This window comes from Falco rusticolus, chromosome 9, assembly GCF_015220075.1.
Source record: "Falco rusticolus isolate bFalRus1 chromosome 9, bFalRus1.pri, whole genome shotgun sequence".
NCBI classification, from domain to species: Eukaryota; Metazoa; Chordata; class Aves; order Falconiformes; family Falconidae; genus Falco; species Falco rusticolus.
The window spans coordinates 27,824,286-27,842,366 of NC_051195.1; the positions used below are offsets into that span (position 1 = coordinate 27,824,286).

Here is an 18,081-nt window from a genome sequence, read left to right on the forward strand (position 1 = left end):
TAACTTTGTTAATCAAGAAAGCTGCATAGAAAGAACCCCCCTAATTTTGGAATAGAAATTGTTGCTATGTCAAGGTAAACTAATAAGTTCCTATTGTTCTAACGGTGTGCCTTAAATATCAACCAATCAGTGTTTTTTACGCTTAAGATTTAACCAATCAGCGTGTAATATGTAGAAGGTAGAAACGTATATAATTGTAAGAAAATCACTAATAAACTGACAACTTGCTTGCACCAAGCTGTGTCCCGCCTCTTCATTCGCTGCAGGAGGTGATGCAGAAGGGAACATTTTAGCATCCAGGGGAATTAAAATGAATCAAAATTTGTCACTTGACCCTGACCTCTGTATTTCTTGTGAGCAGCAGCTGCATTCAAAGAGGCCGGGGAGTGGTTTTATAGATGTCTGGCTGGGACAGGTAGGATGGCATCAAGGTAACTTTATGTTACCTTTATATGCAAAGCAGCTCTGCATAGATGTATACACACACCACTGGTCTCAGGCTGAGGAGGTTCTTCAGAACTAGCTAGTCCTGCTCGGATGCCTACTAAGCAGTCGATAACAGATATATTTTGGGATAACAGCCCAGCCTTTGAGAATCGAGAGATGCTTCACATTTTCCAGCCCAAAGGCCAGCTCCACCCCAGTAAGCCAGCTCAGAGCCCTGCAAAGGGGCAGGGCTGTGCTCTGAGAGATCCCCTTCCTACCGAAGCTTTGAAGGAACTGGAGGGAGAGGAGCTGAGGGCTGCCAAGTACCTTGGCTTCCTCACAGATATTGGAGAAAACTGCCAGCACTTGCCTTGCTGTAGCGGGGTTACACAAGACCAAAGGAGGGGACTGTCGTTTTGTAACAGCAGGTGACCATTTCTTGTAACAGTGAAGGTCCTGTGAGACTAGAGTGAACACATGGTCCTTGGGAGTAGCTAGGTGGTGATGCAATTCAAAGAATAAAAAAGGCAGCTTGTGACACACAGAAGGATGCATGTTCATCTGTGGATATGTAGGTTTCCTGTGAAGGTCTGTCCAGCGAAGCAAGGGCTGCTGGCATCTGCTATACAATTTATATGGTCTCTGCCCTGGCATGTCTATCCAACCGTTTTAATTTCTGAGAGATTACTCTTTAGGACTTAAAAACATTACAAATGGCCTCTAATCAATCTCTGTATTATTAATTTTTTAATTATTACAATCTTTCTTATTATATTCTTTCTTAATGCAATACAATCTGTATTATTAATTATTACAATCTTTCCTCTTAGACAGAACAAGAGCTACTTTTCCATGAGGAATGAAAAGACCATATGTGCAGAAATACCAGGAGGGCCTGGATATCAGAGTGACAATGTATAGATGAAAATTAAATGTCTCATCATGCTTGGAATTGATCTAAATCAACATGGCACACAAAATGCCAAAAGCTCCCATGACTTCTTATCATAAGGCTGTTACCAGCAGCTAAGCAGAATCAGTTAAATGTTTTAAAAATATATATATTCTGCAGAGAGATGCTGTAAATATTAAGAAAAAACCCCCATGTGTTATGTTTTTAACAGTTCCTTACCCAATTTAAGCTTATTAAAAAAAGAAATCAAAGTTGATATGAATCAGGACCACATTTAAAACATGTACCGCTGTTGTTACAGAAGCAAGGTTCACCAGCAGTTTCTTTTTTGTTGTTGTTGTTGTTATTAGACAAACTATTATAGCTGGAAAACCAGCCAAGTTTTTAGGCATGTAAATCCTTCTTCAGCACTCATTGCTGTCATACTGTCATTGAGAAAGATATTTCTGGACATTTTCAAACAAAACCCCTCAGCCTGCAGTTGGTTTAATTCTGCCTGCACTAGTAATTAGATCTTTAAAACGGTTAGTTGAAAGGGCGCAGCATGAACATGGGCTTTAGAAATGTCTTTATTTTCCATTGTTAGGTACACAAATATGCTTTAGGATCTGGGTTGTGTTAAACATATGTTTTATCTAGGAATATGAGAGATGCACCTACAGAGAATAATGTGCATATGCAAATTCACATAAATCTCACTGATTTTAGTAATTGTTCATATCACTTGGACTAACAGTCTGATCAAGACCACAAAATGTCACACTTAGACACCCTGAAATATTTTCAAAACCTAACAGAGAGGCTTACCTTACCTTTTAGATCAAGGCCTTTTTCTTTGTTAGTCTTTGCTGAAGGATAAATTTTTTCATGATGGTTGTTTCTAAAGTTACATTCAACAACATATTAAATATAAAACTAAGAATACATTAAACCAGAAATGTTCCCTTTTTTCTACTTTTGGCTTCTCACAAATACATTCTAAAGAAATTTAGCTATACTATGACTAAAGCATTTGTCTTTCTTGAAAGTAACTTTTCACTTTCAGCTTTTAAAGAATGAATCATTTTGTTCCTTGATTTTAGAGTTTGCATTTGAACATGATGAGTCAGAAGGACCATGAGCTATCACAGCTGGCAGTCCTGGGTCATCGATTACCCTCTGTGGCCCACACTGGTCTATACCATACAATGCTGCTTTGAAATGTGTTAGTCCCAGCAGTGAAAATATTTTACTGACTCTTCCACCCCTTAACTTACATCTAATGTAAATCAGATCTTTGTATTGCTCCAAAGCCAGTCTGTTCAAAGCAAGTGGAAATAAATGTTACCTTTTTTTCTGACTTCAAGGCTCTTCTCCATGTCATGTTTCCAGTCACTTCTTCCCCTCTTCTGTATTCCTCACTATACACTGTTTCTTCCTATTTTCTTTCTTCCTATCTTCTTTGTCACTTCCATCGAGTGTCTTGTAAATGTTAGTATTAGCTGAGGAAGCGAATAACTTTGGCAGGTTGCAGAACTGTGGAAACAGAGCACAAATGATACTGTCTGTCTGTATCCAAACCCAGGGAGCACAGACATGTCCCAACATCCCCTCTCGGTTTACTGATAAGGAAAAAGTGCTATAGAGGGTGAGGACAAGAATTAATACTGCCCCTGTAACAAGTAATGGAATATCTAAATTTCTCCTCCAAGCAATGCAGTGTACTTCCTTTAACAGGTTTTACACAAATAAGTGCATTACACATCGATAGAAGGTAATTAAGATTTAAAATTATGAAGTGGTGTGTGCACGCATTTCTCTAAAAGATTAAAGGGAGCAGCTGAACGTAAATATATGTTCGTTTTAAAAATGGAATATAAAGAAATCTCTGCCATTTCGTATTTTCTTGTTTCTAATTTTAGGCAGACACCTGGAAGGGCGGTTGTTTTTCGGTACCTTTGCTCGCTGTGCGGCCGGTAAAGGGCTGCAAGGGTCTCTTGTGCCATCTCCTGGTTATAGTAAGGCTTCACAGAGACGAAACTGCTGCACAAAGGAAGGGGAAAAGTTTGTTTAGCTGAGGCAGTGATATAGAATCATTTAGGTTGGAAAATACCTTTAAGACTATCGAGCCCAACTGTTAAGATAGCACTGCCAAGTCCACCGCTAACCGTGCCCCTAGGTGCCACATCTACACGCATTTTAAATACCTCCAAGGATGTGACTCAGTTCTTGGTAGCTAAGACAACTGGCAAGGCTTGCTTTCCACTCCCCCCCACCTGTCCCCAACACATGAGTGCCCATGGCAGGCTTTTACCACTCTGCTGCTTTTAGAATGAAGTCACTTTTCTACTATGTTAACATATGTATCTAATGGAAATTCAATATCCCCCTATAATATGTTTTATGTAAGTTCTAGTAACACACACCCTAACAACTTTTTTTTACTCTTTTGCTATGTACCAGTGGAAAAATGTAAATAAACCCTTGAAAATTAAAGTGACTGGAATACAACAAAATTAATAACCAAATTAATAGCATTCCCTGATTGCAGGTAAGTATTTGAATTTGGGTGCAATCTACTGAGAACACAGAGGGACTGAAGATCACTGCCAAGTCCCTCTCTCTTCTCAAGTGGGACTGGGCACTTAGGACAGTTTGATCTGATCTGTTCTTACAGATTTGCACAAAAGAGGATCCCACAGGTGTTACAGGTGAATAACCTATTCCAGTGCTCCACCTGAAGCTTTCCAATGTGAAAACCGAAACACCCTTGCTTCAAAACTAATACTGCTTGACATTGCTTCACAGAGCATGGAGAAAACTCACTCTGTAGCTACTACAGCTTTTCACAGCAACATTTCACACATGCAGTCCTGCTTCATCTTGTCTACATAAGCCCAATTCTGCCAGTCTTCCTCTGTTTATGTTTTCTAAATATATTTTTGTTATAGTCCTCTATTCTCTTTCATGTGTGTATCTTAAGTGCAGTACTAAATTGTAAAGTATTCCTGCTGATGCTTCACTTGTGCCAAACAGAGCAAAATAATTACCTTCTGTCATATATGGCTTTCTTATAGCACACCTCAGGTCTTCCCCCAATCCTTTCTTTTTTCTTTTTGGAAACTGTACACATTGATTCAAATTTGGTTTGTGATCCATTATGTTTCCAAATATTTCTTTTGAAGTTCTGCAGTTATTTTTAATTTCATATTTATCCTTCAGAAATGTAAGACTTAGAGCTTAAACTTAAATCATCATCACAGTTATTGTGAGTTCTGATCTTGTATGTCGTGTAAGCGTGCTCTCCATCCCACCCTGTATTTCACCAGTGAAAATCCCAGACACAACGGGACCGAGGCACCACCTGCAATAATACAGTGTAGGGCGTGAGATGGGTTTGTTACAGTAACCCAGGACAGCTTGCCTCCTTCATGAGAGGAAGTAGAGTCCCAAGCATGTCTTATCTTGTTGCTGCAACCTGGGAAAGTTTGTTTCTTCCCATCCGAGTATGTAGAGTCCCAAGCACATTTATCTCATTGCTATGGTAAGCCAGGATGTTTCGCCTTCCCCCACATCTGCGTGGGCACCCCTGTGAAGGCCAGCTGCAGATCTCAGTGCTTGGACAACAGCACCTGCACTACATTGGTTCACTAATGAGCAAAACAGGGCATTGCATATGTATAACATGTTAATCAGTGCAGGTTTTATTACTCACCCCTGCAGTGCTTTCCCTGGAGCTTTACTCCCAAGCAGGGCTCCACTGCAATGCTATGCTTTTGATAAATCCAAAGCTTTCACTTACTGAGTGTTGTGCCTTGTGCCTGAGGGATCTGCACCTGGTTTTTGCTCATAGCATACACATAGTCCTACCCTTACTACATTTCACTCAACTTACCTTCTGGTAATTGTGTTTGAAATTGTATATTAACTAGTTGTGTATGCACCTCACAGTACTATCATCTGGATCTTAGCAACCTAATATATAATCAGGTCAGGTGGATCTGTTATCAGGGGGCTTATTGACTTTAACATACAACATACTATTTTATCATCTACTGGGACAGTTACCCTGACAAAGGAGATCACTAGGTTGTTTAAAAATTACTTTATGGAGAAATGCTTATTTAGCCTTTTAAATTAATCTCTATGCTTGAAGATTTTTAGACAGTATTTTCAGTAACTTCTATTACTCTATCAAAGTTCATTGGGCTAATCCCCCAAGGCAGATTCCCTCTTTACCTCACCTTTCCACTTATTCCTGTGTTCTTGCCTACTTTTAATATTATTTTCTGGTTCTCTGGGAACTCACTCATTCTTCCTCAATCAAAAATATGATTATTCTAAGAGGACAATCATTTAGAGTGTAGGGAGTGAAACAGCAAGCACTTCAGGCTTTTGCACCATCGGGTATTTATTCACCTCTCCTGGTAAGCAGAGAACTCTTATTACATAACAGAAAAATTTTTAATGATCCATTTTTATTGTTTTGCTTTTCCCTTGCTGGCAGGCAATAGCATTTTTTCTGTCTGGTTTGGTTCCTAACCTCCTGTGCTGTTCTTTTACATTTGTTCTTGCCCATGCAGCCTACTTGTTCCCACTGTTTTTCAGTATTCTTTTCTGATTTTTTTTCAGGCCATCAATGCACCTCTAATGCAGCCACACTGCTCTATCACTTTTCTTTCTTTTGCAAGAGGACAGATTGTTGTTATACTTGAAAAATATGACCTGTTTTAGAAACCTCTTTTAGAAACTTCTAGGTCTCCTGAACTTCTCTTTGCCTTAGAATTCCTTCCGCAGGTCCTCATGTACTAATTCCTTGAGTTTATTGCAGGTTGCTTTTTTGAAGCCCACTGTTGTTACTCCGCTTCTTTCATCCCTTTCTTTCCTTTGAATCATAAACTCTGCTGCCTCATGGTAACTTTTATTCTTGACTGCTTTCCACCTTCAGATTTTCAAATAGTTTATTAGTCACAGTAAAACCTTAAATAGTAACCTGTTTGTACAAATTAAGTCTTTCCACTCTCTCTCTGGCTGATGATCAGTTACAGACCCCGTGCTGTGGCACCTAGACCTTTTAATTTAAATACAGAAAAAGACATGTAGGTCTGTCTTTGGATTCTAAGCCAACTATTTTTTTTTTATTTTACCACTCTTTCCTCTTGTCTTGCCTTCCTTCCTCATGTTTGTTCCCTCCAATACCTGCATTCGTGCATTACAGGTCTGGCTTTCTCCCGTTCCCCCCCACGCTCCCAGCACCAGCTCAGACACCCACAGCTACAGCTGAACTCTCCCCATGCCAGTCTCAGACCAAAGCACATCCTGGCTGTCACCGGAGGGATAAGCAGGTGGTGTGGGATGTGAAGCAGAGTGTACTGCAACATGTCCCTTGGTCTGGACAAGCACAAAATGAGGGACTATTAATGACATTTCAAAGTACATCATCCTTGCAATTTTGTGTTCAGCCTGACGATACTCAGTAGTTTCAGTAGTTTTATCAGCTATCTCATGTGTTTGGTGACCTATTGCAGATCCTCACATCTTTCTCTAAGTTTCAGTCTTTTCATCAATTATCTTTTATTTAAGTAAACTAATTTGGGAGATATTTGTATTCTCAACAATGGCCTTCAATAACTTTATCCGATCTTTGTCCTGCAGTTTACCTTCATGGCAAAAAGTTACTTTGCTAATGTCAGTGGATTTATATACCCATCTCAGGAGTCATCTGTTCTTTTTTGGCCTTTTATCTTTAAGCCCTTTGCCCTTTCACTTCCTGCACCAAGAAGCAGAGAATTAGGAGATACCTTGAGGGGATATCAAGACATTGCTTATGTGTGACTTTATTCTTTATCCTCCCTTTTCCACAAAAAACCAGTAATCATAGTCTACGTTTGTGCAGCTGATTATCCTGGAACTTTGCACATATCTGCGTAACGTACCTTATTTCATCGTGTGTCATATTCTCACGTTGTCAAGACAATTTTACTCCTCTTCTTCAGCATGCCTGCAGAGCCCCACACAAATCAGAGCATGGTAATGAAGGCATGAAGTAATGCTAAATAACAAGCCACTGTCAGCCACTCAGTGGTTATCCACACAAAGGTAAACTGCTAAATGCAATCTATTTTTCCTACCTCTCTTCCACTAGCTTGTTTGCAAAAGAAGTATTGAGTATCTGCTACTTACTTAAGTAATTTACTACTGTTAACTTTTTATGAGCTTTATGAGATATGAGCACAAATAAGCATCTATTTGCAGAGATTTTAATTTTGACTCTGATGTTCAGGCTCACCCACACCCAGTCAAGCTTTCCAAATTATGTCTCTCTGAAAATGGCAACTTAAATTGTCCAGTACTCTAAGCTCTTAATTTTATTATGAAAATTGAGTTCTACTGGTTTAAAACACAGTATCTATTTTAGAGTCTAAATCCAGTATGCATTTAATCTACATAACGCTGCATCAGAACGAGACCAACCTTAGCATTAGAATGAAGAATTAAATGAAATAATCTTACCGCTAAGACAAAGGACAGATTTACAATACAGTAATTAAACCCCTGCCTTTTAGGCAAATTACAAAAGCATCCTTTACATTAGACCAAAAACGAATAAACATAATGATGCAAAGACTAGAGTACCACAGTGGCCTGATGTAATATGGTAACTGTCAATTCCACTCGCACCGAAAGTGGAACTGAACAGTTCCACTTCAGTGGAACTGAAATGAGACACCGAAACATCACTGAACAGGAAGCACACTAAAATAACGCCAGGCTGAAGCTGTCCTGGCATACTTGCAGGTTGTTCACAAAGACCCTTCACATAATAGACTTCTTCAAACACTGCAATAGAAGAAACTAAAGAGCTTCTCTCTGCAACGGGAGAGAAGATTCTGCAAATCCAAGTTTCTAGTCTACAGGGGTTGTTGTCACTCATTGACAGGTTAAAACCTACCACATAAAAATGTCCTTTTTGCTGCAGGAATTTTAAAATAGAGATTGGAAAGGTGGAATTGTTCATTCTCACATGTATTTTAGAGAGTTTTCAGAGTATGAAATCACATAAAAACCCCTAATAGCATCTTCCACCACAAATTAGTAATTTATTGGTACTTAAAATAATTACAAGATCTCTTGGAAAAAAATTTTATAATGCAAATTTACTGTGAGCAGTTGAAATGACTATCTGAAAATTTTGTACATTTATAATAACTAAATGAAGGCAAAAAATCTTTATAGGTGAAGAATACCTGTAAGGCAAATCTCAAACGTGACTACTCAAGCTTGATTTTTGTGGTTTGAGTTTTCAAATGCTGTTCAAACATGCATTTCCAATACAGTTTGGGACTCCTTCTAAAGGCCAACACATATTTTAAAATTATTATTTATAAAGCATGTTTTTGAGAAAGAAGATTTTTTGGGCGGGAGGGAACAAAAAAAGGAAAAACTCTGAACAGAACACAACATGTAGTTTAAATGAGGGTATGTTTTGGATTGTATTTAAGCAAGTATGAAGAAAAAAAAGAATTTATTTGCATTCTTTCCCTCATCGTAATATCAAAGATTGAAACAATCAACCATATGTTTAACACTGAAAAACTGCTAACTTTCCTCCCTCCAAACTGTAGTTTATTAATTTGTTATTTAGAAACAGATTTCCTGAAATTTCAATCCTTTGCAGATCACATACAGCACTCACAGAATTTAAGAGTATCAGCAATGCTTATGAAACCAGCCCAACACATAAAGGAAGAAAGCAGAAAACCTTAAAAGCAAGTTTTAAAGTGGTTGAAAAATTTCCAAGGAAAGAAAGTTGTCAGAATCATGAATCGTGTTGATTCAAGAAATATCTTCCAGCTTCTTGGTTCAGGCTTCTATGGAATAGTTCATAGGATCCAATTAAATTCATTCCCATTTCCTGGCAGGCTTCTGAAGGTGCTGGGGCTGGAAACCTGCTTTTGAATGCAGTCAGTGTAATTAGGACAGTTCCCAGCTCTCTAGCAGGAGGCCTGAAAACCCCAGGGATCCTGGAAACAGACACCTGCAAAGGGACACAGAAAGAGCACCAACACACAGTGCAAATGGGAAGGCTCCCAAGGAGCAGACTTCATATCAGAAACTCCATGGGTCACTGTTTGAAAAATAAACAACATAAAACCAAGATGAGGGAAGTGTGGAAAAAAATGAAGAAGAACTAGGACAGCTGGTGGCAATTCTGGCTTAAAGAACATACTAAATTTTTTTTCAAAATATTCTAATTTGGCATTGGAATGGAAACATGAGGCCAGACTGCAAAGTTGCTCATTTATGCAATATAATTACTGATGCCAATAACATTTTACTGACTAGATACAACTAGTACAACATGCTTTGTCCTGTGTTTCCATTTAAAAGGACACTCCCCACAGAGAGAGAAAACTTTAGCCCAACCCTTCCTGCTTGTTAGTCATAAATAAGCAGTACAGTTATATGCTAGAGGTAACTTTATTCTGAAATCTGTGTCACATAAGATGTGCATACATTGGTGCTCACAAACAAAACCAAACCAGTTTCCTTGTAAAAGAGTGATTTTTTTTTCCCTCAATAGGTATTTACATTTTTTGTTGCTGCTCTGGGGTGGTGTCTAAATACAAATACAAATATCTGATTGATGAAAATAACCCAAAGTAGTATCATAACTCAATACTATGCATTTATACAATTTAAGGTCTGATACACTGAGGCATTATACAGAACATATGAGATGATATTTAAATTCTTCTATAGCACCAGTTATTGTCATAAACACAGTATTTTCTAGATGTAGTAGTTGCTTTTAATCATGATAAAAACTAAGAAATGTATGAGCCAATTATCACAAATGGAACATATAAATGATGTGTAAACTCACAAAAGCATTTTGAACAGTCTGGCAACTATAAAAAGTGAATTTATTAAGATCATGTCATTAGCAAGTTTTGTGGAGCTCTTTACATTAGTAAAGCTTATGCTACTTAAAATTTTACTGTCTTTCAAAGGCAAGGCTTAAGTGAATGGTAATTTTTAATTGAGAAAAGCAAATTACTAATAAAAACATAGATCAAATATGTGAAATGTATGTCTGAAGATAAGGTCATCATTAACATTCTTACTTCACTGTATTATATAAAGATAGGAGGTAAAGATTAAATGTTTTCACATTTGTCAAGTTTTAAAGAAAGAGCAACACAACACATTTTACTTCCTTAAGGGTAAGTCAAAATACTACAATTAATGACATGCTAAACCTACATATGTGAAAAAACAAAATATATCACCTTAAAAGTAGAACAAATGCAAGAAAACCCTGTTGAGAACAGAGTTCTCCAGTGTTTAAACTAGTAAGGGCACAAAAGTTAATATTAATATATTAATATGACAAAGTAACTGAGGTATTTAATGGAAAGTGTGGACATACCTTGTTTTTACCGAGAAAGATGAGAAGCAAGTGGCCTGCGATGTATATATTGCTGTTATTGAGAAAAGGAGAAGCTTTCCTCTTAAACATTGAAAAAGCTACAATTTAACATGTGCACATGCATTTCTGTCAAGTTCAATAGTACAATTTCCAAAATACCAGAGATGTGCACTTTCCCATTTCTTATATCATCCTTCTCCATCACTAAAACATGCCAAGACAGTTAGTTCACATCTGCTCTTCATATCTCTCAAAATATTTTCATTTTTTAAACATAGTTCTAGGATTTCACTTTCAGGACAGAGCTCATTTTAGCTTTTTCTTGCCCTTCCCCACTTCTCTTCCAATACTACCATTGCTCCCTCTGGTAGAAACACTTGTATTTGTAACTAATTTGTAGCCTTAACGTTTTGGCCTTGCATAAACCTGGGTAGCTCAACAAACCTTACGTGAAGCAATAGCATCACATTTCATTGCCATTTAGAAGGTCCTGTAAGTACAAGCTCTATGAACAGGTTAGCACCAAAGCTTTACAAGTTGCAGATCCAAATTTCACACAGTTATCTTCTATTTAATGCTGCTGGAGCACTGCAATCTACAAAAGCAATCTCAGGAGCAAAAGCCATAATCAAATGTGCACACACACGTATGTACTCAAATTAGCAAAGTGATTCTTGTGCCCAATACAGACAAAAAAAACCCCAATCCCCAAAAAAGCAATTTCACATTTACCATTTTCACAAGGCCATGAGGGCAGAAGCAGAGTAACAAATTGATAATATTTAGATTCAGATCTTGCTTTTGTTTGAAAACAGGTTAGTTCAATGACATGAAATCCAAACCAAAAAAAAAAGTTGCAGCACTGCATTCCTCTCCATAGTATGCTTGAAGAAAAAAATGGCCAATTATTCAAGCCAAGTATAGTTTTTATGATACACAACATAAAAAGCCAGACACACCAACAGTCAAAAGATAGCAGAGGACCTGTGTCCCTGAATTATATGCACACGGTGACAGGATACAAGCGTAATATGTTTATACAAAAATATATTCAACATTTAATGAGCTATATTCTGAACTCTCCTAGGCCAACTGCGCAACAGAAGCTGTAATTTTAACTTATTGCCACAGTATTTTTTAGATATTTGTTTGTGGGCTAATTATATTTTTATGCTAAGGAACAGTGAGAAAATTAATCATCCTTTTCATCTATACTCTCTCTTTACTTTTATCTTTATTTTTATTCTTTTGATCTGTCATCCAGTTGCCAAGGATTAAAATTTCTTTAGTCAGCATTTTATAACTCCAAGTTAAGAAATATGAACATTTCAACTTGAGATAGTATTTTAAGTCATTTCAGTGAAGTATTTGCTTGGGAATTGGTCCAGGAGATGAAGTCAACTTAATCCAATTTTACAATCTACGCTTGGAATAGAACAGATGAAAGGTAAATAACTACTGAAATGTTGCCTTCATTCTGCGCAGCGTGTCTTGAATTTTTCGAGAATGTTTTTCTGCTGGTATCTGGTGGAAATTGGCACAGTTGTCAGCTGCCAATGCAGAAATGTCTGCATCTTTAAATCGAGTTATTCTTTGTCTGAGGTAAGTCTGCAGCCTGAAATCTGGTGTATATGTATAAGGATTCTCTTGAAATGCATGAACTTGGCTCACAACTTTTGCAATATTTCTTGAAAGAGAATATGGTAAAAAAAAAGAAAAAGAAAAAGATTAGTTTGTTTTGCAGATGATAAAGCCCACAAAAAAATATGCCCAAAAAACTAAAGCCCCAAACCCAAATTTTACAGGAAATTCAAAAGCATTGAGTATTCCCTTCTATAGTATATGTCCCTTTAATTAGATGTCAAAATGACTGAAACTATTTAAACTGCCAACTGTGAAATGTTGCATCAGCTCTCATTACCCCATTAGACAATAATCTATTTTTAAAAATTAGGTGAATATGTAAATAATTAAAATAATCACCTAAGTTTAGTCCACTTGTGAGCTCCATTTGTCATTGTGAATCCTCCAGTTTCAAGTTGTTGGACATGCATAGCCAAAACATGGGCTGAAGGAATTGTTGGAAGTGTTTTGAATCTTTCTCCTTCCATCAAGCACAAGCTGTCACTTTTTAAAAACACCTAATTTAAAAACCCACACAGATAAATCTCACATTAAGTATCAGGACAGGTTTTACAGGAAGTTCTCCACTTCATGTATTCAGCACTACATATTTATTTGTCATTCATTTTAGCTTTCGGCATTGAAGACAAGACTATGAATTAATCTGCTGTCAAACACTTTAAAGTACACAAATAAAGGTACTTTATACATAATTTTAGTTGTTCTAAATAAGAGCCAAAATCACACTTCAGACCTTCACTCTACAATTCAAAATTGTATAGATCAATACAAAAACAATGGCGATAAAATAAATATTTAAGACTTTTCAAAACAGATCACAGCCACAAAGCTCCTGCAGAAATAATCAGAAAAAGTGTATCTAATGTCCTAGCATGCTTTGAAATGTCTTTGTTGATTTTCAGTCATGCAGGATACACTTTTGAGATGAAAATTAATGTAAACTCTAAGATTTAGAGTCAAAAGGCTTAAATCAAAGTAAAATCTCATTCATAATACAAACTAATAATTATGGCTTTCACCCTGCAGAGGCATCCATTTAAGCAGGTTGTGCATCTTTTCGAACCCCAAAGAAATATTTTTACATGAAAGACTTTATACTATACCTCAACAGCCTTGAGTTCCTCCATTATATCAGCTACTTTTGCAGGTAAAATTTTCCAAGCCTTACAATAAAACAGAATATAATTTTGTTTTTCACATTAGTATCCATATTGGAACAAGAGTATGTCAAGCAAAACAGTTACAGAACAATCCCAAACTTACTGGTAATTGTCGTACAATAAGGTTTTCCAAGCCTGTTAGGATTTGCATTGCAGTAGCGAAATTTCTTTGTTCATAGCAGCATTTTGCTATAAGAAGAAATTTTGATAACAAGCTCACCTGCAGCTGAAAAAAAATAATTAAGATCTAGCATATATATATATAAATATATGCTAAATATACATAGTAAATCTGCATAAATCTACATAATAAAATTAAATGATAAGGAAGAAGAAGAGATGCATTTTCATTTTTAATTTGCTATCAAAATTGTTGACTGTAGTAACTCTTCCCTCCAACACAAAACTTTCTCTTTTCTGTCACCAAGATGTCCTTGTTCAAGTCTGACATCTATTCTCCTCAGGCAACCCACGTCTTACATTCTATTAGGTTTTGACACCTGCTACTAACAAAATATCCAAGACCCTCCTTGTGACAACAAACCAAATTGTTAACTGCCCACTCACAGGTGTATTTCAGAATATTTCTTGCAGCTTTGATACACAGCAACTCATATACAATAAAAAATAAATAACTTTTTCATCATTAATAATACAATAAAACAATGACCAACCTTAGACGTATGACACATTACTATTTCAGCAGCAACCCAGGTGCTGACACTGTCTGCATTTCTTAATAATTGTAGAAGGTACTGGTCTTGTATACACTTTGACAGAAACAGATTACAGACTTTCAGTGAAACTGTCTCAGCAGAAGCAGCTCTGTGGAGAAGACAGGGGGGAAAAAAAGGCAAAAATAATTCATGCTGACTTTGGATTTTCAAAGAAAATTTTGTTTGTGAAGACCCTGACTTCTAACCATTTAAAATAATATCACAGTGCTTGCAGTCTTGATTTTATAATCTGTTATATACTATAACCACTGAGCTATGTTACTTTTTCTTCCTTATAATTACAAGATAATTACATGTGATTACAAGATAAGCATATACAGTATATGTTTCTGTACATAAAGACACCTTCACCATTTGTTACTGAACACAACAAGCCATCCAATCTGAAACAAAATAACAGCCAGAAATTTAAACTCATTAAAAACTGCAGCCACATAAGAGGCTGAGCCCAATACCAAGTGGCACCACAGTTTGTTTCCATGCCTGAACCCCAAAATCAGAATATACCAGCTGATTTAGCCACTGCCATTTAACAATCTGTAAAAGACGAACTGCTGAGATGTTCATTCCCTATCCTTAGACAGAAAAATCTACAGGTAGCGCAATTAACAAGTACTAATTAGAGGATAGCTGAATCCACTGAGTATGTAAGAAGTAGACCATAATCAAATATAATTAGGTCCATGTGGTTGGATGAAAACATTAATTACCATTGAGAAAGTATTTTAAATAGGTTGATAACTGCTCTAATAACTATGGGGAAATTCTTACATGTCTGTAAATACCGATACTTCGTCTACCTAACAGTACAAAGTGGATGTTGCGTGGTGAGGCTGCGGAGTCCCTATCCACATTCAGAACCCAACTGCACGTGGTCCCAGGCAAGCAGCTCTAGCTGACCTTGTTTAAGACAGGGGGTTTGGACTACGCAGTCTTGAGAAGTCTCTTCCAACCTTAGCTGGTCTGTGACACTGTAACGGTCATTGAGATTTTATATACATATACATATGCATGACCAAGGAGACTGTTTCAGAAACCATTACATGCATAGGTATGTGCAAACATGTGCATAGGTACAACTACATACAAATGCATAAAATTTCCTGAAATTAGAAAAAAAATATAAATGGATTATCTAGTCTGTCAAACAGATATTAAGTATTTAAAATGCATTTCTCTTTTTGGATGTATTAAAGGCATAACACAGGAAGTTATTGTGCGTCAACTAAATAGAAGGGCAGTTAAAATAAGAAACTTACTTTTGAACAGCAACACATTTGTCTTTAACACCAAGTGCTCTTGAATTTAGAAAGTGGACAGGATGGCATTTATGAAATACTTCCTAAACAAAAGAGTAAGATATATCTGTTGTTAGATCTAGTAGTTCTTCTAAAATGCTCGGGGATACAAATAACAGAGGGTTCCCCCACTCCCCTCTCCTTCAGCAAATTTATTAGAGGGATCACAGCCTGAGAACAGAATTAGTCATTCCAAATTCTACTGTAGAGATTTCAAGAGAAAAATGGATTATTTTAATTCAAAGTCTTATGAAACAGTATGAAATAAACTTGAAACAGGGTTGGGAAATGGTGGAGAAAGGAGGCTGAGTATAAATTAAGAAGATATTATTTGTACTTGCAAGTAAACCTAGACCTTTGTACCTGTTGCAGTAATGTCAGCTGACAACAAAGCTGCTGTGCACTGTATTCGATTAGGAGATATGGTCCCACTTCATCTGCTTTAGCAAAGGAGACCGGGAATTCTTCTGTAAAACTGTTATAGCATGGCTTTGGCAAAACTGATGAACTAGCACACAGTCGTTCTCTCTGGTATTGTGCAATTGGTCCCACACTTTTGGAAAGTTTCCAGTTAAAGTTCTGTAGAAAATAAGAATTCTCTAAAGCAAACACGATGCCTCCTCTTGATGTAATTTTCTGGAATGTTTTGTTAGAGAAACACCTTTGTGGACGCAAAACTGTTCAGTTAATCTTCAAGGTTAGGCCAAACATTAATTGGTTTAGTCAACATTGCTATTTTAAGCTAATATCATATGCACAATTGATGAGTTTGAGCAGGAGGTTGCCAGAACTCAATCAACAATCGGTATTTAAAACAAACTTCTGTGTATTCAAGCTTGCTGCCATAAAATGGTTTATATTCTGAAGTCCTACATTACACAATTTACTTCTATTTCTTGTACTCTTTTTTGCTTAGAATCAAATATTCCTTTCTAAAGAAATACTTGGTCTTCCATTTTTCCCCTTCTATCTTCCAGTATAATTATGATGCAGTAACAATAAAAAAAAGATCATGTTTCTCTATTCTGCTCGCCCTTTATTGGCTGAATCCTGAGTACACCCCATGGAATTCTGCACCTTTATCAGGAGGCTGATTCTAAATTCAGCTCGTACATTATCAACGCATTTGACTTCCACGTGTCATTTTGGTTACTCTGTAGAGAGATGTTTTTTCAGGAAAAGCCTACAGTATATGTTCTGGCTTCTAGGTTACTTTTCACCAGCACAGTACATAAAACACAGACAAAAGTTCAGACAAATTTTTTCTATAAGCTTTGAAGTTCTAGCAGGAAACCTCTCACCTTCCTGCTGGTTTCCTACATTTATAGTTTTACAAAGACATATGCCTAATAGAAAGCATTAGTGTTTGACAAGGGGGAAAAGGTCTCCTGGTAGCTATGAGTCACATGCTAGTATCTAGGATGAAGAGTTCAACTCCTCTCAAAATTTTGATTATCTGATCTATTGTTACTGAAACAGCTGACAGGGCACAACTATGGCTTAAGATGATTTCCACAGTTATAGAACTGTTTAGGCCTTAGATATTTTCAAAAGAAAATTTAAAATGCAGGTAGATAATTTTTACTAAATAGGGGCCTGGACCTTAAGCTGGACACTTTAGTTTTTGTCAGAAAATAATATATGGAAATGTGTGTGCTCCATATACTGAGTCTGAAAAAAAGACATACCTTTCTGCAGATGTCTTCTGAGAGCTTTTTACATAGGAAATGTAACGTTTTTCTGCCCTCCTCACCTTCCTCTTCACAATTCTCCATGCTGGAGCAGTGGTGAGCACTGCCACTTTTCCTGGCAGAAGCATCCTCAAGCAATGACAACAAGCGCTCACCATAGCCATTTAATGGAGCAACCTGTAAATACAAAATAGGCTAACACAATATTGAACTCAATCTCCTATAAATTATAAGCAAGACACAAAATAGTTGTAAGATTCCTGTCTGTCCAAAACCAGACATATTGAAGACAGCTGTCAAAAATAGCATTATTCTGGCTTACCTTGGAAGAAATAAATTCTTTTAGGGTACACAAAAGATCAGTATTTGTTGCAAAGTCTACACTGTAGCAGTCTTCAATCCAAGCCTGCAGGATGTAGAAACTGCGGTTACGTATTTTGGTAAGTGATGTGGAAGGACCCAGGCTTGTACTGGTGAGAAGAAAAAGGTACATATTTCACTAAAATTGATATCCATTTCCAAATTAAAAATAAGTGTTGAAAAAATCACAAGCATTATTTAGTGTGATTGCACTATCTTAAGTTCTTATGTTTCATGGCAGCAAAATCCATGGTTGTATGGAAACAAAGCTGTGGTTGTACTTACAACCCATCACTGAACAACTGGTAAGACTCAGAATTCAGAAGAAAGAAGTAACCACATTGTCAAATACAGTACTTGCTCTACTTTAACTTGTCAAGAGAGTCTTACAAAAACAAACAACAAAATTCAATTTAAGTCGTTTTCAGAAACAGCTATTT

The 18,081-nt window shown here is 36.8% G+C and overlaps 1 protein-coding gene across 2 annotated transcripts in view; it reads right to left on the reverse strand.

The window, feature by feature from the left end:
• Window positions 1-9,785: 9,785 nt before the first annotated feature.
• Window positions 9,786-18,081, reverse strand: part of KNDC1 (kinase non-catalytic C-lobe domain containing 1) — a 65,891-nt gene continuing 57,595 nt past the window's right edge. For both annotated transcript variants that reach the window (XM_037401052.1, XM_037401051.1), the window contains 9 exons: window positions 17,604-17,751; window positions 17,279-17,458; window positions 15,954-16,169; window positions 15,552-15,634; window positions 14,230-14,380; window positions 13,659-13,781; window positions 13,499-13,558; window positions 12,735-12,892; window positions 9,786-12,438 (listed from right to left, as the gene is read on the reverse strand). In XM_037401052.1, coding sequence (XP_037256949.1) covers window positions 12,207-12,438; window positions 12,735-12,892; window positions 13,499-13,558; window positions 13,659-13,781; window positions 14,230-14,380; window positions 15,552-15,634; window positions 15,954-16,169; window positions 17,279-17,458; window positions 17,604-17,751 — 1,351 coding nt within the window. In that variant the 3' untranslated portion in view covers window positions 9,786-12,206. The remainder of the gene's footprint in view (window positions 12,439-12,734; window positions 12,893-13,498; window positions 13,559-13,658; window positions 13,782-14,229; window positions 14,381-15,551; window positions 15,635-15,953; window positions 16,170-17,278; window positions 17,459-17,603; window positions 17,752-18,081) is intronic.